General features: G+C 43.1%; 1 protein-coding gene across 8 annotated transcripts in view; it reads left to right on the forward strand.

Annotated features, from left to right (window-relative positions):
- The first annotated feature begins 5,571 nt into the window (after positions 1–5,571).
- The window catches only part of LOC134359762 (LIM/homeobox protein Lhx2), a 72,544-nt gene continuing 52,753 nt past the window's right edge, over positions 5,572–25,362 (forward strand). For 2 of the 8 annotated variants that reach the window (XM_063073358.1, XM_063073365.1), the window contains exons 1-2: positions 22,609–23,193; positions 24,552–24,754. In XM_063073358.1, the coding sequence (XP_062929428.1) occupies positions 22,996–23,193; positions 24,552–24,754 (401 nt within the window). In that variant the 5' untranslated portion in view covers positions 22,609–22,995. Of the gene's footprint in view, positions 5,671–19,968; positions 20,109–20,189; positions 20,276–22,608; positions 23,194–23,452; positions 23,713–23,775; positions 23,978–24,209; positions 24,381–24,551; positions 24,755–25,362 lie in introns of those variants that run through there. The other 6 variants (XM_063073364.1, XM_063073362.1, XM_063073361.1 and 3 more) reach the window with 6 other exon arrangements.

Here is a 25,362-nt window from a genome sequence, read left to right on the forward strand (position 1 = left end):
TTGGACCCGGAGGCTGGTGGGGTGGTAGGTGAGGACCAGGGGAACCCTATTCCTAGTGGGGTGGTGGGAGGATGGAGTGAGAGCAGATGTACGTGAAATGGAGGAGATGCGTTTAAGAGCAGAGTTGATAGTGGAGGAAGGGAAGCCCCTTTCTTTAAAAAATGAAGACATCTCCCTCGTCCTAGAATGAAAAGCCTCATCCTGATGCGGCGGAGACGGAGGAATTGCGAGAAGGGGATGGCGTTTTTGCAAGAGACAGGGTGAGAAGAGGAATAGTCCAGATAGTTGTGAGAGTCAGTAGGCTTATAGTAGACATCAGTGGATAAGCTGTCTCCAGAGACCGAGACAGAAAGATCTAGAAAGGGGAGGGAGGTGTCGGAAATGGACCAGGTAAACTTGAGGGCAGGGTGAAAGTTGGAGGCAAAGTTAATAAAGTCAACGAGTTCTGCATGCGTGCAGGAAGCAGCGCCAATGCAGTCGTCGATATAGCGAAGGAAAAGTGGGGGACAGATACCAGAATAGGCACGGAACATAGATTGTTCCACAAACCCAACAAAAAGGCAGGCATAGCTAGGACCCATACGGGTGCCCATAGCTACACCTTTAGTTTGGAGGAAATGGGAGGAGCAAAAGGAGAAATTATTAAGAGTAAGGACTAATTCCGCTAGACGGAGCAGAGTGGTGGTAGAGGGGAACTGATTAGGTCTGGAATCCAAAAAGAAGCGGAGAGCTTTGAGACCTTCCTGATGGGGGATGGAAGTATATAAGGACTGGACATCCATGGTGAAAATAAAGCGGTGGGGGCCAGGGAACTTAAAATCATCGAAAAGTTTAAGAGCGTGAGAAGTGTCACGAACATAGGTCGGAAGGGATTGAACAAGGGGTGATAAAACAGTGTCGAGGTATGCAGAAACGAGTTCGGTGGGGCAGGAGCAAGCTGAGACAATAGGTCGGCCAGGACAGGCAGGTTTGTGGATCTTGGGTAGGAGGTAGAAACGGGAAGTGCGGGGTGTGGGAACTATAAGGTTGGTAGCAGTGGATGGGAGATCCCCTGAGCGGATAAAGTCGGTGATAGTGTGGGAGACAATGGCCTGGTGCTCCTTAGTGGGGTCACGATCGAGGGGTAAATAAGAGGAGGTATCCGCGAGTTGTCGCTGTGCCTCGGCAAGGTAGAGGTCAGTACGCCAGACTACAACAGCTAGGTACACCTGAACACCTGCTTATTAGTGCAAACATCTAATCAGCCAATCATGTAGTAGCAGCTCATTAAAGCATGCAGACATGGTCAAGAGGTTCAGCTGTTGTTCAGACCAAACATCAGAATGGGGAAGAAATGTGATCCAAGTGTCTTTGACAGTGGAATGATTGTTGTTACAGGACGGGATAGTTTGATTATCTCAGAAACTGCTGATCCCCTCAGATTTTCACGCACAACGGTCTCTAGAGTTTAGAGAATCATGCAAAAGAAAACAAACAAAAAATCCAGTGATTTGTGTAAAAACACCTTGTTAATGAGAGAGGTCAAAGGAGAATGGCCAGGCTGGTTCAAGCTGACAGGAAGTCGAGGGTAACTCAAATAACCATGTGTAACAGCAGTGGTGTGCAGAACAGCTTCTCTGAACACACGAAGTCGACTCTTAAAGCAGATCGATAGACAAACTTGCGTTTGCTTAGCGCCATCCACCGCCACAGCCCGCCCCCGAAATACCTCGCAGCCAATGGAATACTTGTTGAAGGGCAACCACCGTGGAGAGCGGCAAATAACGAAGAAACGGAGTGGCGACTCAGATTCCACTTGCAATTCATGCTTTAAGGCTTTTAAAATTACAGTATTATCGTAGAGAAAACGGAAGAGCAACAGATTCGGGAAGTGAAGGTGACAAGGAATTTCACGATGAAAATATGAATTTTGTTTTCTTACTAAACGGAAAGTTGAGCACGGGATCGCTAGACGGGAATGATCGCAGTCTCGATCTTAGTTCGTAGAAACTAAGCTAAAGTACATTTAACACAGAACGAGCATTGTTATACCTTAAACTTGTTCCCTGAGTTAAAGCTGGCGTTCATTGATGCCTTGTTCAGTAGCTTGCTTACACATAAAACACCCGTATTTTGAGAAATTATGGAATTCAATTAGTTATATTCCTGTTTCTAGATAATTGCTTGTCGGTGAAAACGCCAAATGTCAATGGTGTCTATTACTACTGAGTTATCAATAAGTCCTCGACCAAACATCCTCCCAAACCAGTGCAACGTATTCGTCTTAAACATCCAGGATTCAAGATTGTTTAATGGTATTTTCAGTACAAAAATGTTAAAGAGAACGAAATAACTGTTACTCGGGATCCGATGCAGCGCGAATGACCACAATAAGGTAAAGGAAACAACAATAAAAAGCCAATGACTTTAAATACATAAGATACCTATGTGTGCCCATAAAGTGACACAAGGCACTGTGACAGGAAATGATAAAGTGGGGGTGGGGGATTCTGGTGAGATGGGTCACTGGGGGAGCGAGCTGGTGATGGTTTGGGTGAAGTAACTTAAAGTTTAGAGTTCAACGTAAATTTATTTATCGAAGTACATAGATGTCACTACATGCAAACCCGAGATCCATTTTCTCGCCGGCATTCACAGTAAATAGAAACACGATAAAATCAGTGCAAAATCCTCGCACGGCGGAGACGGACAATCAACCAACTGTTTCTGACAGTCCTGGTGTTAAAGTACCGAAGTTCGGGGTGGTTAGAAATTGAAAGGGATACTGAATCTTCCCCAGCCGTCATTTGTAAAGATACGTTTAGGAACAGTTACAAATTATTTGCTGCTGGGCGGTTGAATTTTGACAAGGTAGAGGATGTCTGACAGGGGCGGGAAGGATTATTGATGAATGGGGAGAGGTGGCAGACAGTGGGGAAAGACATTGATAAACAGAACTGCTGGTTTTAGGGGCCAATAGAGGAAAATCCCTAAAGACCAAGTGGCCTGCGACCCACGCCCATAATGAAGACTGTCTTTTAAATTCCGTTCAGACTCCGAGAAACAGTCCCGGCCGTTGGCGATAATTTAACCGTCAGAAACAAAATACCATAAACGCCTGGAGATCAGGGAGTACTTTCAATGGTTCACGGGGAATGGGATTTATATTTTTTTAAAAAACCATCTCCTCCCACTCGTTATTTGTCAGTGCATTGTGTAGGCTGAGAGGAAAGAGGGTGCAGTAAAGGCTGGCATTGTGTGGAGATTTTGTGTTACGGACTGCCTCCTGTACTGACCCGCTACCAGAGCTGATAATATATTCATGGTGTAGAGAGAGCAGTTCCTCAGAATGCGATACTTCCAAGTACGAAAAATATTCATAATACTGCTCGTAATTCTATTCTGGCATCGGCTATTAAGTTTAATGCAAATTCAGGTGCGAGTATGAACATCACTAAAGCTCCCTGTAGCTCATGGGAAGATCGTCCCGTTCTTTTAAAGAAATAATTCATCTTAATTCCTGCTGTTTCCTATCCTTCAAGGATTTTGTTTTTAAAATATGTATGTTTGTATTAAGTACACACCTCTAACACACACACACACACACACGTGACGATGTAATTCTGACGGACCCCGGTGCGCCCAGCTTTGTTTAATGAGCGCATCCTCGGTGACAGATTCATTATTTGCATTCAGTTGCTTGAAGTCAAAACACATTAGTTACACTTACATTGCAATACAGATTTAATGATTTACTGTTTAACACCAATTTATTTTGATTAACATCTCGCTATTGGCAATTGTAAGTCCAATTAAATGCAGGACAACAGCGATTATGCGTTGTATAAATTAAAAATTCCGCAAACAGCAAATGTTACACGTTATGAGTATAATTCTGCCTGTAATTTCACATAAGAAATTGTATTCAATGGAATGTTGCAAAGGTCGTCAAATAAAATTAAATCAGCGATTATTAAATATGTTTTTAAAAATACCGTTTCAATATACAACATATACAATTTGTATTTCCAATGTGATGCTTAATACATTAACGGTACATGAATAGTTGATCGTTTTTGTAAAAATTGGCGAGGTATCTCCCGGTGCCACGATACCGGGCAACGCGCTGCTTTGCAATTTATGAACTTCGAGCCAGGATTTCTGAAAATGTCAATCATTATAATGTCATTTTAAATATATCATGTGAAAGATTCAGGGTCACCAGCGCCTACACAGGAGAGCTGGTGGTAATTTAAAGCAGAGAGTCCTGCTACACGGTGTATGCTAATGTGGGATGGGTGCAGGTAACACGGAGCGAGCACTGAAGCTCCCTCTTACATTACCGCTACAGCGCTGTCATACGTTGTGACTTTAAGCGAATTCATGTAATATGAATGATGTAAATGCAGAAGGTGTTTACCATTCTTGTCACCTCCAAAGAGACTGTTTTCAAAATAATGACACTTCACAGAACTTTGGGAAAGGCTATGTTGGAAAAAAGGGACATATGAAATGTTCATTTACATTCTAAAAATGTGGATTGTGACAGCGTGCATTACAGACAGTTCTCGGGGCGGAAAATAATCTAATTGCGTAAATAAAATAAAAACTGTTACAAGATTAAGAACCAATATCAATTACAAAGTTCCCCAAAGGAAAATCTATTTTGCCCATCAAGTGTTGCGTGTTATAGCAACAACCAGCGGCTTCTATTCAGTTCCGTCTTCGCCCCCTCCCCACCTCCCCCCCCAACACACACACTCCACTCATGCTCAAACTCACGGAGAGCCCCGCTCTTCCGCCGAAAGTTTGCGAATTCTTTTGCAAAGACGATACTTTGTCACCCACAACGGCTTATTTGTCCTTAGGTCAACGCTGTGGTATGGGAGAGGCGCCGGGCTTTCAGTAGGTTCTGCTAGATGAGGTGACTAGCTGTAAAAGCTAATCAGAACCATTTGTTAGAGAGAGCGAACAGGACTTTTCCGACTAATAGACGTAACCGACGTGGAAGAATAGTTATTCGTTTCCGGTATAGCACTTCATCGGAAGAATTTTATTTCTACTGACTAAGGCTAGGGGAAGTAAAGGTAACGGGCATGTCTTGAACTTATTAAACGGGCCGTGTATGGGGTCCTTTGCAACGTCCAGACAGTCTGACTGTGAAGCAATCATTCAGAGGATTTACATTAACATTTTGTCCAAGGTAGTCCCCAACTCCCTGCAACCTATACGGAGCTCGTCAACTTAATTAGAGTGGGTTATAAGATCGTCTTTTCCTTTGTCAAAGAATTCGCAGCCGTTGCGACCGAGAGAGAGGGAAGAAAAAAAACTATCTGACGAAAGCGAAGGATGTTGTATTTGGCGATATCAGATCACGATCAAACGTGATTGACTTGTCACGGGGCATGTTTAACAAGAGAAGTCAGCCAGCCCTCAACAACAAGAAAAAGTTCAGAAATGGATGAAGAATTGATGCGGCGGCGGAGTTTGACGCTGCAGGTGGGTCAGAGGTCAGATATACACGAGGATTATAAAGGGAGTGGGGGCTCTAGATCACAGCTGTATGTGGCGTTCCGTCTGGGTTACTGGCGATCGAATACAGATTCTCCAATTGTTCGTAAACAATTAGGTTACAGTCCTGCCAGGAGAACAGGTCTGGCGGTGTTACCGCAGTGGCGAAACTGGCTGGCGGTAAGACATGATTTATCCTCTGACGGCGTAATATTGTTCGAACCAACCTCAAATTTATTAGACTGTGAAAATTTAGTAGGCTGATTAATTTATGCTCGGTTGATGCATTAATCGCTTGTGAATGTTGCAATATCATATTTCATACACGCCTGCAGACATCCTGTGTATAAGAATGATGTATAATGTATAACCCAAACATCTAGACGTTATAATGCCCCGATAACATGCGCCTGTATTAAATATGTATTTATTCAATTAAGCATTCTGCATGTTTTAATTTGCATGGGGCCCGAGTAAGCCGGAGCCGATCTTTAAGCAGTTGCTCTTTATTATGTAGATCCGTGGACGCTTTAAGGTTATTGATTTTAATCTTAGCAGCATGAAGCAGAGTTGAAGAGACAGTTAGACTAAATCGTATATAGTGATTTCAATTGCAATATATATATTTAAAAAACTACCACTATATTAAAAATAAAGCTGACTTCTGTACTGGATTTATACGCTTCATGTACGTTAGGCAGAAATAGACGCAGTAAAATATTTTAGAACCTCGTGTGTTTAAAATATTTTAGAGGGATGATTCTGTGCTTTGCACGTGTGGTGACTGATCAGTGTTGCGCGACGTTGAAAGAAAATTGTACATGGTAATTTAAACCTGGTTGTGTAGTGGGGATCGACCCTTACAAATATAACAACAGACAGATCGTTTTGGAACGGTTAATCCGTGTAAGGTTGAGGTTTCTTTTGTTTTGGAATTACACTGTGGATTCTTGTTCTGTTTTTATACCCGCTTGATGGACCGTTCAGTGGTGGCTAATTATTCGAATGTCGCTTCAAGAGAGTTTGACTTCCTCTTACAGCGTTTTCCCTGTATTGACAATGCCATAGATAGTGTCAGGGCGTATCACACTACACGCCACCCTCGTGTGCTTCTGTTCATCAACGGAGCTCTATCCACATTTTAATATGTGGGCTTTTTAATGCCCACATTTTGTGATCTATTTATTACCGTCGATTCTAACATGGTGTGGTCAGAAAACAAATAAAGCGAATAGGTTCACAGGAAATCCTGGATATACTTCATAGTGAAATTTATGTTTAAATAAACTAACGTTATAAAGACTGATCTACTACGATAATTTATTCTAGTTTATGAAATTACCATGCCTATTGTTTAAAATGTGAACGCATGTAGCCGAAATAATACCGTAAAAATATGCCTACAAGGCTGCTAAGCATTGGTTTTGTACTCTGCGAGACCTTGGGTATAATCTGATGTTTTACGCTATACTGTGGATACAAACTATTCATTCTTAATCTTGATCCCATGCAAGGTAAAACTGGTCTTTGAAAGTCGACACTTTTTTTTTGTAATCTCCCCTCTATGTACACATTGTTTTTTTTTGTAGAAATTTTGTTTCGAGCTAATATTTGTTACGGAGTTAGAACCGAGCCTATGTCTCAAAGAAATTCTAAAACAGCCCTCACAATGTATGGTCGTTTTAAAAACCTCTTCCTATTGGGGTATTCAGTCCAGCAACCAACAGTGTTAGTTAAACTGGTTAGGATAAACGAAGCGCGATTGTTTAGTTAAACTAGTTAGCATGACACAAACCGCGGTGGTGAATTCAGTTTTGTAATATCCTCATTGCAAACGTAGAGAGTAAAGGTCTGATTTCTCTCCCGGTTTAAGTTGTGCATCAGTGATACATACAGACGGACAAGTCTGTTGAAGAGGGGGTGGGGCGGTGGGGGTGGGGGAACAGGTCCGGGCTGCTTGTTGTCCAGAGTAAACCATGCAATGTCTCGTACAGCAGGGCTGTAGTTAATTCGGCAGACAAGTCAAGTGTACCATTAAATAATCGGCTTTAAAGTCGTCAGAGCGAACTTTCCCCCGTGTCTTCAGATTTTGCGAATGCTAGTTCATTCCCCAGCGTAAGTTTGGAAATCGGGGAGCCAAGTTGGCAAGATAGGAACGTATTTCATCCTCTGTTAATTGTTACTAAAACTGCCCTAACTCGGGCTATTTGTCTTTCTCGCCTTTATGCAATGCTCATTCGCAGGATGAATTTTATGATGTTAAGATGGGGTCGTATTTGTCCGCCAGATAATCTATAAAATAAAGGGAGCTGGAGCTATGGAGTTAAAATAGCTGGCACTTTCTGAGTAAGCTTAGTCTTTGACTGATGAAAGGTGTCAGCCCGAAACGTCGACTGTTTATTCCTTTCCATAGATACTGCCTGTTCTGCTAAGATTCCCCAGCATTTTGTGTGTGTTAGTATTCAACTGTGTGACTTGTTCATTTTGGAGTCATAAGCGGGTGGGAGAAATTCTGCTGATTCCACTAGAAAATAGTTCTGGAAAGCGATTAGAACAAGGGGCTTGAAATACGATGGGCCGGAGAGGCCGTGGATAGCGGATAGCCAACCTACGTTGTAGATTGATCTACAGACCGTGTTAATGAATCAAGCGAGGAATGAATTGATGTCACGACTAAAGTGTACAGCATAGATCAAATTATTAGACAACATAAGACACGCCAATTGCTGACAGCTTGTTGATAGATCGGAAAGACACTCATTCACCGTCATGAATTATCAAGTATGATTGTAAAGCAGTTAACCAGGCGGAAACTGGTCCTTCGCATTGGAAACCTCTCCAGCGACTAATAATTTAATTGTCGTATTGATCTACAAAAATAGCGAAAGACTATTAGTGTTGGTTGATACTTATGTTCCATTCATATAAATATTTCTCACGTGCTTTAATGTTTCAGTAGATTAAAAACGTTGCCCAGGACTGCCCAATCTGACTAAAATTAAACAGGGAGTCTTGTCGAAACGTCAACTGTTTATTCATTTCTACAGATGCTGCCTGACCCGCTGAGCTCCTCCAGCAATTTGTGTGTGGCTGTGTTGCTCCGAATTTCCAGCAGAATCTCTTGTGTTTAAAAATACCGAGGGTCCGTCCGCTGACGCGGATAAATTGCCGCACCGGTACTTGAGAGAACAATATTTACCGCCTACCCTCAATTTTGAGCAACTATTTTAATCTGAGTTGCTCTTCGTTTCCACTTTAATCTGAATTGTTCTTGGTTTGGAGAGAGGTCTCGGGCTGTAATAAATGACATCTTTTTACCAGAGCACGCGGGGGCAGGTGCAGAATAAACTAGGTTTCTTTATGCAAATTAAGGAATGCAAATATTTACAACATGCTTTCTAAGACTGTGTTTTGAAGACGATATCACCACAATTCCCTCTTCTCGGTGTCTGATACCAGATTGGTCCCCGCCACACCAACTTGTACTTGGGGAGACCTCAATAGTTCCTCTCAATATTTGTCAATACATAACGTCAAGATCATTAACTCATATCAGCTCACATCTATTTTACTCAAAGTAAATTTATAACCCACGTACATGTATGTCACCTTATACTACCCTGAGATTCGTTTTCTTCTGGCCATTCGCCGTAAATACAAAGAGAACAATAAATAAATATCGACAACATGAGATGAAGAGTCCCTGAAAGTGTGGGAACATTTCAATGTCGAAGTGAGTGAAGTTATCCCCTCTGGTTCAAGAGCCTGATGCTTGAGGGGTAATAACTGTTCCTGAACCTGGTGGTGTGGGACCTGAGGCTCCTGTGCCTCGTTCCTGATGGCAGCAGTGAGAAGAGAGCATGGCCTGGATGGGTTTTATATCGTTATTGCGCTACGGCAATAAATGTAATGGCGAGGGGGGTAGCTCAGACCCCTCGTGCCCAATTCCATGGACTACCTATAATATCTCATTGGCCAGGATCCAAACTTAAATCTGTCACTGGCGTAGTAGTGTTCAGCACAGTTGACCCTCTCACCCTCGCAATGTTAACAGACAGTATTAATTATTCTGGTTTACTGGTTTGACCGGCCAGGTCTTCCCAATTGATTAACTAAAGTAACTAATGATTTAGGGTCCAATGTGCTTGAACTGTTTTTAATCCGTCCCGCCGCCTTGTTAAGGTAGAGAGGTAACAACTGGTCAACAGATGTCAGTCACGCTGATATAATGATTAATCTGTTGTACAGCAGGGAGCAGTTATTCCGGCAGACTGTGTGCACGTCCGGCATCAGACGCCGTCAGCTGACGAGAAATTTTCCAACACAGAGTACAGCTGACACCGGTGCCTGGCCCGTGCCTCCTGTAACACCTACTCCGGCCTTAAACGGACTAAGCAAGCCAACGGGTTGACAACACACACACACACAATGCGGAACTCCGCAGATCCAGCAGCGTCTATTTCAGAAAGTGGGAGGAGCCGAAAGAGCAATTGTTGAGGATGAGGACCCGTTCCGACAGACGGAGAAGTGGTGGCGGGGAACCGCATGAGTCTGTTGCCAAGAAAATAGTCGAGAGTTTTAAGGCCTTCTTGAAGTGAGGGGGTGGGGTGGTGAACACAAGGGTATACTGACCGGACGGACATGCATGCTGAAATGAGGCGACCATGGCTATGAAATTGAAAGCTGTTGAGGGGATCGCCAGCATGTGATGTGTCGTGGCTGTGGGCGGGAAGGGACTGAACCAAAGGGGATTAAGTGGAGTCGAGGTTATGCGGACACGAGCTCAGTGGGGCAGGAGCAGGCTGAAACAGCGGGCCTACCGGGACGGTCAACTGCTGCCTGACTTTGCCGAGTTTCCCCAGCACCCTCTGTGTTGCTCCGGATTTCCAGCATCCGCAGAATTTCTTGTACCAACGGGGTGTCAGTTGTGCCACCAGTTAAACTGCTTCGCCAACAGTGCCGTGCAGTAAAACAGCGCAGATTTCATAGTCCACGTGGGCTTAGGTGCGAACAAGTCAATTTCACAGAATGATTCATGTGGTGGGTGCGCCATTTCCATAACTCTTTGCCAAGATTCAAGATTGTTTAATGTCGTTTCCAGGACACAAGTATAAAGGAAGACGAAATAATTGTTACTCCGGATCCGGTGTAGCACAAAAAGATAAAGAACACTATAATAATGAAAACACAATAAAAACATAAGATTGTGTGTGTGTGTGTGTGTGTGTGTGTTTACAAAGTGACACTAGGCACAGGAGTGCCTGTACATAAGGTGACTGACAGGAAATGATAAAGTAGTGGTGATTAGGAGTGTGGAGGGTGGGTTATCGGGTGGAGGTGCCGATCAGCCTTACTGTTTGGGGAAAGTAACTGTTTTTCGGTCTGGTGGTCTTGGTGTGGATGCTACATAGCCTCCTCCCTGATGGCAGTGGGACAAACAGTCCATGAGTAGAGACTCATGGGCTATTTATTCATTTACTAAGTTAAAGTAATGAACACCATTCAGTAATCTCACAATGAGAGCTCCTGTTCATATTAGATAAACTTGTAATATACAATTTTGAGTCATTAACTGTCTTCCGGCCCGGGGTGTCTTATAAATTGTAAACTGAGTTCTCATTGATGGTCTTCTAATATATACACAGGTGACGTTTCGTGCCGAGACCCTTCCTCAAGACTGAAGGGTCTCTGCCCAAAACGTCGCCGTTTTCTTCCTTTCCATAGATGCTGACTGACCAGCAGCTTGTCCAGTATTTTGTGTGTGTTACTCTGGAGTTCCAGCTTCTCTTGTGCTTCTAATATTTATATCGAGTTGTTAGCCGTCTCCGGGCCTGGGGCATCTTTGAAATTGGAAATTGAAACAAAATAAAACCTTTAAATTTCTTAAGTGAGAATTTAGTACCTGTATTTCTCTCAAAATACAATGAATTCCTGGTGAATTTCAGATCACAATTAAAACAGAGTTTATGTCATCTAGAATAATACAAAAAGACACTAAACTTGATGCTTGCTGGAGCTGATTAAATGATAGACTCCACTCTACGGTCTTCACTTAAAAACTTAATTTAAATAATTGGAATAAAATGTCGTGTTTGATGTATTTTTTCGAAATTGAAATGGACGGAATAATCAAATTCCTTACTCTAATTTTTAAACAAATTACTACAAGACGAGCCCTATCATTCGACTAATACAACTTGACAAACAGAATTACTGAAATGTAAGCAAAAACGGGGAAGCATCTCCCGATTTCTTTTTTTTTTAAATATGGTTTTAGTACAAACTGATTCTGCTAAAACATACAAAAACAAAACTTCGCCATGGACAGTCCCAAGCCAAGCTGTGAAAGGGGAAGGGCTGGGCATGGGAGCAGCAACTCATCCCGTACAGACTCAGAGCTACAGAAACTCCAAAGACCTCATCCCTGGGAGAGGAAGACCTTCGAAATTGGGCTACACCTGGGGGCAACTTGAAAGACTGACCCAGGACAGAGGACTCTGGCGAGCTACTGTTGGCAGCCTTTGCCCCAGTAGGGAGATGGCTAAACACAACAACGAAATGTGATAAAGAGAGATGTGCGCGTTGCGAAATATAGAATTTGTCGCTTAATCGACATGTATAGTACATCTGGTCCCACACAGAAAAACACATTGCCTTCTTACGTTTAACTTCAAACTTTTTATATTTAAGTGAACAGAGTTGGCATTTTAAAATATTCCACCATCACTTCAAATTGTCCTCAGAAAACGTTTGCAATCTTTCCCAAATTCTTCTTAGTTTCATGAAATGTAAATCTAATCAACGAACCAATCAGGTTAAACAAAATTAGGCCAAAATTTAAACATACCTCTGCTTGGATTGAAATTGAAATTTGCAAATGACAAAACCTGTTCTTATGAAACCAACATTTAAATAGCGTTGGGGTTCACAGCGAAAGATGGGGAGCCTTAAAATGGTCACAATCGCAATCAACTCGAATAACTAACCTTTCACCTTGTTATGTTTGACCCGGCACTTAATTAATCTGCTTTCTTGTAGAAGACGTTGATGTGAAGATCAGAACTAATCTCATCAAACCAGCAGTTTTTATTTTTAAAAGACGCAAAAATCAGTAAATTTCCACCTTCTCGGTGAGAAATATTGAGAAAGCTTGTTCCATCATCTCCACTGTAAAAAGGGTACAGTGGTCTGTCCTCAGTAAAAATCCGCCAGGAGTACTTAATTAAAGAAACGACCAGCTAATTGCTCCTCGCGTTGATACGCAGAGATGTTAAAGTGCGTTGGGAGTAAGGTCGGTTCAATGTGTGAAGTGTGTACTTTTAAATTTTGTTTAAAAGCGTTTATGTGTGTGCGGGTGTGGAACATTGAGCGTTTTGGCCGCCTTCTTCCGATCATGAGGCAAGCGTGACATTTAAGTGTTCAATTGAGTTTTAATTAATGGAACTTCTGCAGCCGACCTATTAGTGTCAGGACCGATAAACTAAAGCGTTTTATTTAACTTTCGGCAGGTGGCTCCGTTAATGAGAGAATGAATCATAGACTGGGTAAAAAAGGCGATTAAATTTAAAATAGGAACCTAATTCAATATAGGCGTTTGGTATTCACCATCAAACCGAGGAAAACACAGGCATTGTAAAGATTTATCTAACCTCTCCTACTGCATGGATGCTAAACCAACTGCAGAAAACAATGGCATCTTGACATCCATGCTTCTCATGACGTTATATAGTTAATAGCACAAAACTCACGTTGCATTGGTTTCTAGTTATTTATCTATTACAATATTTAAACTGCGTATGTCGTTCCCAACTAATTCTGTATACTTCCACACTCATTCTCTCCCCCTTCTGTGTAGTTCCCGAGTCCGATCACGAAGTTTCATCTACCTGTAAAAGTAAATACTCAAAAATTGCGTATTTAGTGTTCAAGAAAATGGTCGAGCAGTGAGAGCATTCACCCAGTGAAACCGCAACCCCCAACAACCAACCAACACCGTACAGTTAGTGGGCACAGCGTATGGTGTTAAATGCCAACCTGAAATTCGATGTTTAAAACGTATCTCCGGCTCTTCACGTAACAACAGAATCCTTCTTTTATCTGCTTCGGATATATTCAGATCAGGTCGACCTCTCTCAGGCGGTAGTTATTTTCGTAACCTTTTACAGGTGTTTCATGCTAAACAAAAGGATTTGGGACTAACCCCTCTGAATTGTATTTACTAGAGTTCCGCAGGACAGAAATTCGCGTACAATCACATATGTGTACGCTATTCCTTCAAATGTAAATATAAATGCGCATAGTCATATACACGAGGCCCATACAGTACATACAGGCGTACCCATATGAAACCTGCAGGTACATGTGGGCGTCACAGTAGCATAGTGGTTAGCACAACGCTTCACAGTACCAGCAATTCTGGTTCATTTTCCGCCACTCTCTGTAAGGAGATTGTACTCTCTCCCTGTGACCCTGCGGGTTGCTTGCCACAGATCCAACACATACCATTGATAGAAATGGGTCATCGTTGATTGTCCCATGATTAGGTCAAGGGTTAAATCGAGGATTGCTGGGCTCGAAAGGGCCAGAGCGACCTATTCCGCGCCGTATTTCAATAAATAAAAATAAATAGAAAAATATTAAAACCCATATACATTAAAACACACACACGCACGCTCATAAACAACATACATGCAAAAAAACTCCGACTAAAGTTGAAATAACATACAATTGCACATGCATGTACACCACACACTCAGAGGTGCACACATGACACGCACTCACATTCAACCTCGTATGTGTACATGTATCTGCTTTAATTCCGGATGCAAGGGAAAACTAAAGACCATTTCGCCCTTTTGTTGTGATTTCCAACCAAGCCGGCCTCTTGCGTTAGAGGCCAGCCCCGCGGAAGTAATGCGATACTGGTCTCTGCTGTGCTAAGAAGAATGCGGATACATCCAACACTCCAAAAACACTTCTGCGTCTAAAAATTTCATTTGCAGACAGATTTCCCGCAGACGAATACCCCCTGCAGCCATCCTCATAACCTACTCATAAAAATGGAAACGTGCAGAAACAGATCAAATAAAAAGAGATTCTTTACTTAATATTTCCCTGAGAGGAGACTTAAAGTGTGTTGAATCCTTTTGATGTGGAAAGAAAATTATGAAATGGCCAGTTCCTGCAGTCTACAGTAAACGCGTCCAAAAGTTTCTCTCTGAAAAGTCTGATGGTTGTTGGAATCCCAAACGAATAACATTCCCAGCAAGGGATGTTTGGGGGGAAATTGTCCTGCCCAGAACCAGGCACCGTTCGCATGCTTGTTCTCTGAATAGGCGCTTCGTCCCGCAAGCATCCCGAGCCTTCAAAAACGCGGCTCTAAGATCAGTTCTAACTCCTCGCTTAGTTGCCACGATTACCCTACAGGGGCACTGTTTTAATTGTGAATTTGATGCTGAGGGTTCATAGTAAGTCTGTATTATCCGGTAAGGACAAATTGTTACTGTCCCGAGAACAGCCAAAGCGGCTAATTAATTCAGGTCCGGGCTCTTCACATTTTGAGGACAGACAGCAGGGAGAGCTGGGTGAGGGTGGGGGTGGGGAGGGAGGGTAGAAGGATATGCATGTACACACACGCACACACACACTCACAGACAAACACATACACATACTCACACACACACATACTCACAGACAACACACACACTCACACATACACAAACACTAAAACAAGCGCGCGCGCGCGCGCACGCACAGAAACAGGCCACAGACAGTTCACACACTAATACTCCAATTTATACACTTAACGCCCATCACAAAAACGCACGAGGTTCACACTCATACACGCTCACACCAAGGCGCAAACTCGCGCAAATTACGTACATTTCGCATTTTGACACACAGACACACAGCCCACAAAATCAGACACACACATACAGACACAAACACACCCTCGTGAGATGCACATCTCTCTCTCTCTCTCTCACACACACACACACAAACACACACACACACACACACACACACAAACAAGGATTCGCATTCATACCTGCGTACAGGCAGAGACACATCTACACTAAATTACACTCAGTCAAATTCTTTTACACAGATTTACATTAACACACACAGAATCGCGCTGAAGAACTCACACTCACAAACAAAACAGCTCCACACATACATTCAGATTTAGGGACTCTCTCTCTCCCTCCCTCAGTCTCTCAAGCACAGACACACATCCACACAGATTCAGTTATATATCTACATACTCATACACACCCAGACAGTACACTCAGACACGCACAGATTTAATCACAATACCTACACACAGACTCCTACACCACCATACACACAATCTCTCTCTCACGCTCACACATGCATACTCACTTTCTCTCACAAACACGGGAAAATCTGCAAATGTTGGGAATCCAAAGCGCTCTCTCTCTCTCTCACTCTCTCTCTCTCTCACACACACACACACACACAGATTTAATCACAGATAGTTCGAAGTTCAAAAGTTCAAAGTTAATTTTATTATCAAAGTGCATTTATGTCACCATATGCAATCCTGCGAATCATTTTCTTGCGGGCATTCACAAAAGAAATACAATAAATTCAATGACAGAGAACACCCAACAGGATTGTCAAACAACCATTGTGCCCCTGACAACAAAATATGCAAATACAAAAAGAAAAAATCATGTTAAGAAGTCAATACATATCGAGAAAATGAGAAGACGAAATTCTCTCTCTCTCACACACACACACAGAAACTCTCTCACACTATCTCTCCCTCGCTCATTCTCACATACTCTCCGTCTCTCCCACTCCCCCACCCCGCCCCACATACACACTTTCCGTTGTGGTATTCTCCAAAACATTCGCCAGTTACACGATTGAGACGTCTGACATCTCTCCAGCTCCAGTTTCCAAAACAAGTTTGTGGCGAAAACGTTCTCAGTGACGGGACAGACACACAGACCAGGAGGGCTCACGAGCCACCTTTCCGAGTAAAGGAAGCGTTTACTAAGACCTTTCCACCCCCCCCCCAAGACTAAATAGAAACGATTACGGGGAAGCGGTTAACGAGGATAAGGTCAGTTCAAGACGGTCTGATTGTGTAGCAAGAGCGTGTGCTGAGTTCAAAGCTGACTCGGGAAAAGGGCTACTGGCTTATAAAGAATTCCACTGTCGTGTGTAAGTTTACCCCCTCAACCATCAGGCTCTTGAACCAGAGGGGATAACTTCACTCACTCCAACACTGAACTGATTCCACAACCTATGGAATCACTTTCAAGGACTGTTCATATCATGTTCTGGACACTCATTAGATTTAATTTATTAATAATATTATTATTTTACGTTTCTTTTTTAAACTGTGAACGTACACAAGAAAACGAATCTCGGGGTTGTATATGCTGACATAGAACTAACTTCGACAATAAATTTACTTTGAACTTTGTGTGAAATTGGCGCCAGTTATTTACTAATCGGATATTTACACGGACATCTTCACAGTCGCTGAATACGACGTTTAGAACACAGACCGAAACAGCCCATACTGTTCCAAACTCTAAAGTTTAACACAGGAAAAATGAAATGAAGCCTTCAAGGTCGGGTCACATGCTACCTTCCTTGCGATGAGGTTTCGCAATAATGCGTCGATATTTTGTACAAAATAATTCAGTTTATATTTACTTGTGATATTGTGATCGTGAGATACCGAACAGGGTCACGCAGATTTCCAATAGCATGTGTTCCTCGTGTACAGGGAACCGTCTTGTGCAGTGAAATATTGGCGCTGAAAACTCGACAAATGAGCCTGTCAGTAGGCAGTAACTTCTGTTCAATTAGGGCAGGTAGATTTTACGCCCCTCCCATATATATCGTGACATCTACGCGCTATCCAATTTAAATCAAGTCGCTGATATTTACCAGGAGGGGGTCGTTCAAGTGTTTTACGACTATTTAGTTACTAAAGAAGCCGCGCTCTCTCTCTCTCTCTCTGGGATCAAACGCTTACAGAAACCTACATTCGATTTGAGACTTTCCGAGGGGATTGTAACATCTCCGATTGTAACATTGCCGGATGAACGAGGTGAACGAGGTCTGGTTCAGCCGGCTGGGCGCACCCTCGGTCCATGCTCGGCAGCGCCTCCTGCTGACAGACTGCGCGGCGTCTTAGCACTGGAGACGGGACAGTACGGGAGGGGTGTGAGTTCTAGCGGCGGTCAGGGCCCGCGTGAAGGTAACAGGCCTCGGGGTTTTGTAAAAGAAAGACTCTGCTTCAGCGCCCACCTCTGCAATTATTTTAAGCAATGGGGACAGTGAATGAAACGTTGCTGATGTACCTCGGGATGTTTCTATGACATTATCATGTTTTTGAAGTTTGGCCGTTTAGCAGACAAATCGACTTACTGTTGACAAAACTGAAATCTTGCCCTCCTACGTCTTTAAGTGTTGACAGTTCCTTCCCCTATTCCCCCGTGCTTTTACATCCATATAAACTTCAGCTCACTGTCAAAGAACAGTACAGCACAGAAACAGGCCCTTCGACTCATCTAGTCCATGCCGAGCTATCAATCTGCCTAGACCCATCGACCTGCACCCCGACCATAACCCTCCATTCCCCTCTCATCCATATACCTATTCAAACTTCTCTTAAATGTTGACATCCAATCCGAAGCCACCTCTTCCGCTGGCAGCTCGTTCCACACTCCCATCACTGTCTGAGTGAAGAAGTTCCCCCCACCCCCGCCACCACCCCAGGTCCCACTGTTATTAGATGTTATAATCAGATTTTTTTTCCTTTAGAAAAAGAAACAGCCAATCTTCAGCAAAGCAAATCGCGTCGGCATGAAACAGCTCATCCACAGCTGAAGGGGACTTAGATAGAGCAACGGGCCCGCACGCAGTCGACGGAGGCTTCAAGTGATCACAGTTTGACATCAACGCGCTGTTAAATCATTAGAATAAGCACATTACATGTAATTTAATCTAATATCTTGTATTTTCATTTGGAAAAAAATACCACGTGGAAATAAAATGGTGGATTATTGCACTCGAGAAAATTACTGATGAGGGTTACAAAATAAACCCATACTTACAGCAGAAATAACGATGATTAATTATACCTTGTCAATCACTGTGTATGAAGATATAAAGCCACCATCAAGCAATATATTAAGCGCCTAGAGCAATTACAGGTTTTAATTCGCAGTTCAATTTATATCAAATTAAGTACTTGAATTTTAAATTCAGATAAAATCATTTAAGTGAAGAGTAATATGGTGCTGGTTCAGTCGCTTAATAATATCAAGAGATTTGCTGGATCATAGTATCTAGATTACAACCTGTCATTTATCAGAGCGGAGCTCGGTCACGTAGATTAAGCAGTCTGCGCCTGGAGTTTTATTGTTTGGAGTTAGTCACGGCTGCTGGCTGCTGGTACCTTTGTGTGTTGGTGTGGGGAGCCGCCGCTAACAGATGGCAGCGAGGAAGGTGACGTGTTGTTGCTGAGGTTGTACGCGGCCGCTGCAGTCAGCCATTCAATTCACCTATCAACTCCTAGCCGGCGCAGGAGACACAATCTGTGATATCAGCAGCATTTCCTGAGCGTGGAGATAACAATGTCTTTATCGACCGCCCCCCCTCCCTATTTTATTTAAAGCTGAGGAACCGAGTCTCATTTAAGTCGGTGCTTTCCAGAAGTAGGTAGAACGTGCATGTCACACACGTGACAAAATAGTTACAGGTATTAAAGTTATAAAGATTTATTTTCCACAGTATTGGGAGAAATGAGTAATAATCCCCCCCACCCTCCACTGAAACGTGGCAAAACTGCCAAGGCCTACCTATACACGTGGACCCCACCCAACCTTGTAAACTGCAGAAGCAAATGCGATATGGAGGGTAACTGGACGTATAACTTTATATAAAACACCAGAAGAACATAAGATTTAAAAGCCAAATTAGGCCACTCGGCCCATCGAGGCTGCTCCGCCATTCTATCATGGCTGATTTATTGTCCCTCTCGACCCCATTCTCTTGCCTTCTCCCCGTACCCTTTGACGCCCTTCCTAATGAAGACCCTAGCTTTCTGGAGTGGCTCCGGTGAATTGCATCTGGATTCAGGGTGCCGCCGACTCCTTTGTGACCGGTGCAGAATGCCTTGATTTTCAAGTTTAATCTTGTTCTGATTGGGCACCGTGCGCTCCCGAGACTAACAGGATTAATCCTGCTTTCTAAGGCAATCTTGTAGTTCGTATTATTCGAGGCTCCCAGCACCCAGCCACTTACGTTCCGCTTTAAGGCTCGCCCTAACAGCTATATTTCAAATGCATGCCGTGAAAATATTCCAATAGGAATTATTTTAATTGCAATCCAGAGAGAAAAAAAATCAGACGTCACGCCTGGCATCCACGTTCTGGGGATTTAATGATAACATGGCACTCGTCCAATAACTTGGTTCATTCATCAGTAACCTCAGGATACAATATCTTGACTGTTATGGGGAACACAGTACTGTATACGGCTCATACCGCCGTTAGACGCTACTAAAACCGATATTGCGGAGAGGTTGTTTCCCGACATGATATCTAGACCAGGATGTACTTCACAAGGTGGGTAAGGGGAGGGAGGAAGAGCTCGCAACTGTCGAAAGCGCGCCACGCTCATTTGCCTCAGATCACTCCTGCGACGGTTTCAATGCACCCCCTCTGCCGCCCTTAGTCACTTGCAGGGAAATAAACCTTCTTCTTGTCAAAAATGGTTTGCAACGGAAGCACAAGTAAGTAGAAAAGCAACCTGTTTATTTTTAGATTGTTCAAACATGCGTTAACAACTTTGTAGTGTATTTACAGACAAATAGACTGTGCATTATATTACCCCCGGTACACCATCTACGCTGTGCACTTGGGCTATTTGCATTTCACGTTTGCAATATGCGGTCCCCACCAATGGCGAACGCTCATTCACACCTCCAGTTTATGTAGAGTTAAATTAAAGACGCAACGCTTCAGTTTATTAATCTTGTTACGGCCATCCAATTGAGAGGAGTAATCTTCTGCCTTATCTGTCAACTTTCCCCGGTGTTCTACTGTGAATAATATTGAGAATGCCAGTTTGGGGATTGTCAACAGCGCGACTGTAACCTGAGAGAGGTCCCGTTGTATTTGGTAACGGGTTTTGTTTTCAGAGTTTGTCCTCGCCCATAACTGAGCGGGGCTGGGCATTATCAACACCGCCCGCAGTAAAACAAACCACTGGGAGGGGCAGGATAGTAATCGCGGGATTGTTGTAAATAGAATGCGTTTTATTTATGGGCTCTGTAATGTAAATTGCTGAACATTCAGCCAAACAGCGATCTTCCCTCCTCACACAAACACAATATACATGTACTGATTGTTAAGGAGCTGTATGTTAACCAACCAAGCGGCGTATCCGTGTTCATATCTACACTACCAGCCTCTGGGGTTAAACAATCACAATCTGAAGACTTGTACGATAATACTTGTAGTACTTTCCTATATATATAAATAACTCCTTCATACACACACACGCGCGCGCGCGCGATATATACATACATACATACATATATATATATATATATATATATAGAAAGAACGCTTGGCCTATATATATAGGTGTGCGTATATGTATACATGTGTGTATACAGTATATTTGTATATATATTAACAACGTTTTGCCCATTCTCCCTTCTCCAAACAATATTACATCTACTTGTATAGTTTGATTGTGGACAGCTGGCCTTCGTCCTTGCGTGAAGCCAAGTGACTGACTAGGCCAAAGTATCAGTGACTATCAAAAACCTCTGTGCCACGGATCATTCGCGACCCGCGTTTATCGCAGCCCAGGCGAGCAAGACAATCCTCTGCCAGAGGCGAATTCCGTCTCTTGGGTGTTTTCGCCCCGACTTGGAGCTCTATGCTGCCGAGCGGGTCCAGGCGGTTATCTTTGTATGCAGTCTCTCTGCTTACAGATATGCAATTTGACAACTGACTCTGACCATCGTTGTTCTCCGATAAAACAAATCGAATTCAGCATATAAAAACCGAACAATTAATGAGTACCTTTCACCGTATAGGACACCAGTGTGGTGGGCAGTCTGCAACATTTAGTGAGCCCGTTATCTTTCTCACAACCAATAATAAATCGATATTAATGAACAAAAGTCGTCTGCAAACAAACACATTTCGAACACTATTTTAATTGCTGCCAAGTATAGCGATTGAAAATCTCCTGAAGTTGCATCATTCATTGACACGGGGATTGGTCAGATACCTGGGATGTTTTGGAATAAAGTTGGGGTTATTTGATACTCGATCCCCGGCAATCTTACAAACTTTGGGCATTACCAGTGGAAAATGAACTTCTTTCTGCATTTCTCCAACATGTACTGACATAAAGACTTGCTTAAAAAAAAGAGATAAAATTTCAATGGTGAATATTTACCCTTTGTAAGGACTGCTGCTTAGACATTCATTCAATCAGGGGAATCAAACTGGGCTGGCGGTGCTTGGTGTGTATGGGAAAGGGCAGAAATGCAAAGCCAAACTTTGACTGTTCTCATTTGGGGTCACGCCTCTTCCCGCCCAATCCACAAATCCCATTCCCGTTCAATACAATTCAGGATTGTAAAGTTTTGGTTAAACCTCATTTCGTCGCCGCATATAGTGTTTAAATGTTGGATATCACGGGAGTCCATAGTTCGGGGCTTCGCTGCCAACTCGTTTTCTTCTCTTTAGTCCGAAGCCCTGCCTTACATCCTGAAGCAGAGGCTTCTTTGCAAACCAGTACTTTCTAGTTAGTCAGGGTAATTATTGCAATGACCCGAACGCGTGTGGGTAGGTTTGCGATTGACTTAATGGGGCAAACTAATTAGGATTCTGCGTCTTTAAGGGAAAAATCGTTGAACTTTTAAAAAATGTTATTTTTCCATGCAGTCTCCCTTTAAATTTGAAAGCCCCCAGCACGCGTTGCTATAATAGGAAGGCGGTGGCGCGGAGACAGCCAATGGGCGCAGGCGGGGGGCGGTGACGTGCCGTCCCGGTAGAAAAGGCGCGGAGTCGGCGATGGCCGCTGCTGTCAATCACGGAGAGAAAACCGGGTGCAACAGAGCGGCGTTAAAGGATTACACCAAATTCAGAACTAACCCCTCCTCCCCAATTACTCACACAAGACTTCGCTTTGCACAAGAGTAACTTACTAAAAACAACAAGCCATCAAGTCTGCAGCTTTTTGCATCGAGATCAGACATTGTAAAAAAATAACCTGTATTTTTTTTCCTCTGTGATCAAGCCTTTGTACATCTTGATGCGAGCTATTTAAAAGGAGCGGGGTACCTTCCCCACTAAACAAAAAGTTGCAAGTGACGTGATTTTTTTTATTTTCTTATTTTTTTTAAAGACCAGTCCTGTGGTCTGACCTCGCTTTTGTTTCTGTTGCTGAGAGAGAGAGCGAGAGAGATTTGGGCATATCCGCGTATAAATGCATGGCTTAAGTCTCCGGCTTATGGAAGTTCTGAGTTCGAAGTCTGAGCAAGACACGTGTAATTTCCGCCGCTCAGCGATGCTTTTCCACGGAATCTCGGGGGGTGAGATGCAGGGAGTTATAGAGGAGATGGAAAGACGGTCGAAGATGGAGCCAGCCAACAGTGCGGGGATAGAGATGGGGGAAAAAGAAACGGTAGGCACCACGGGTTTAACTATTCTAAGGACTGTGCTGGGATTGGGCAATTGTTATTTAAAACAAAATCGTTTTATGCACCCACGCCTAACGAAGTAAGTTATTTTAAAAATTATTTTTCTTACTATAATCTTTTTAACCGGATGCTAGAGCGACTGCGTTGAATCTGAGTATCACAGACTGGGTCCTGGTGGCGGGTGACTGATGTCTTCCGGAGTACCCATCAGATGGAAGGCTTTAATCAAACGTTATCATTAATCAGATTTTTAAAGGAAGATGCCTGCGCTTGTGAAATCAAAACTTTGGGGAAAGGCAGACAATGCATAGGACCCTGCCCACGAGCAGGTCGGATATGTTCCGCGTGATAGACTGGGCTCTGCCGCTTGTGTTTAGTCTTAAAATTTCTCCCGGCAAACAACAAAAAAAATTAAGAAAAATTAGGGGCGACTCGATTTCGTTGTCTGAGCAACTTTATTTTCAAATTGAAAGAGACATGACCGCGCACGGATTAAACAGACGGTAAGAAATTGCTAACACGGGCGCAAAGGTTCGGCTGTTCTGGGAGAAGTCGCCTGGAATAAGTTGTGGAGCAAATGAACATAAGAGGGGATTGCTGCAAAAATAAACCCCGCAAATATACCAATCGAATGGCGTTAAAACGTTTACAATGATTTTCTCGAAAGGAACCGATGTTTTTTTTAAGATGGTGTTATTTCAAATCGCTGGCATTCAGTTCCAAAGTATTATCCTCAAAGAGATGTTTCAATGGGATTGCAAAATAACGGTAGGCCTGTGTTCATAAATAATAAAACTTGTCATATAAACAGCGACTTTAAACCTGACAGTTATTGAAACAGAATGTGATTAATAGTTTGGCAAAGGATCAGTGATATGTGTTTGTGGAAATGAAGGCGCCCTTTTGTATTGAGCGAAATTGTTAGCAGGAATATTTGCATTAAAGTGGAGATGAGGTGTTTTAAACCGTGGTCGTGGTGGCGGATAGAAGCAGCAAAAAGATTCTGTGTGATGAGGCTGTTAGCCCGCAGTTACTTTGAAGGCTTGCAAGAATTCGGAAGATAACAGGACCAAAAGAGCCGCTTCTGCAGCGACCAAGTTCTTGTTAACCACGTAATTTAGTCGAAGTCAGGAATTAAACAGGACAGCATCTATAATAACCATAGTAGCGTGTATGTAATATATCAAAAGTACAACGCTGTAGTGCAATATTCAGATCATAATCCGTGTTTGAAATATATATGGTGTGAGCTTTGCCCCGGCTGACAAGGTGTATATATCTATCGCTATTTCTGGGGCGTGGTAGAATGGACGCTGACGGGGTAATCGCTTCTGTTTTTCAGACTATGCCGTCTCTTAGCGGCGACCGGCCCGCTCTCTGCGCCGGCTGCGGGGGCAAGATCTCCGATCGCTACTACCTCCTCGCCGTGGACAAGCAGTGGCATATGCGCTGCCTGAAGTGCTGCGAGTGTAAGCTGGCCCTGGAGTCCGAGCTGACCTGCTTCGCCAAGGACGGCAGCATCTACTGCAAGGAAGATTATTACAGGTACTTTAAAACACAATGTTAAAATCTCAGCCAACACGCCAGTCCCAGCCTGCAGCGACACGGGGGCCACCGCACTGCAAGAGAGAAGACGTGAATTTCCACTTAATTAGTCGGGATGGTCAAACTTGGATTGATATAGCCATAATTAGCGTTGAACGTTATTGTCTGAATCACTGTGCGTCAGTTAAAGACTTTCTTTTTTTTACACAAAGTACTTCGGAATAGATACCACACTCGGGTAGAGGACATGAGAATGCCTTTTCCTTGATAAGCAAATGCTTTAATTCCATCAGATACTTAGATACTTTTTTGCTGTTGCCCTGTCAAAGGGCTAGAGGTTTAGTGTGAAAACAGTGAGATGATTATCTGTCTATGATCAAAAATGGAATATTAAATTCAAACAAGCAATTAAATTGTTTTTGCGATAGTCGAAGTTGTTTGAAACCAGTTACTGGAGGGACAGTGTATAAATAAAATCACATTGGCTCTTGTCACGCCGTAAGTAGACCACAATAGAAACAATAAAACGAGGCTTGTGTTAATACTCTAATTAAGTTTAATTGTGTTCTAACTGTGTTAAATAAAATTTAATACCAGCGACAGCGATT

Source organism: Mobula hypostoma, chromosome 21, assembly GCF_963921235.1.
Source record: "Mobula hypostoma chromosome 21, sMobHyp1.1, whole genome shotgun sequence".
Taxonomy (NCBI): Eukaryota; Metazoa; Chordata; class Chondrichthyes; order Myliobatiformes; family Myliobatidae; genus Mobula; species Mobula hypostoma.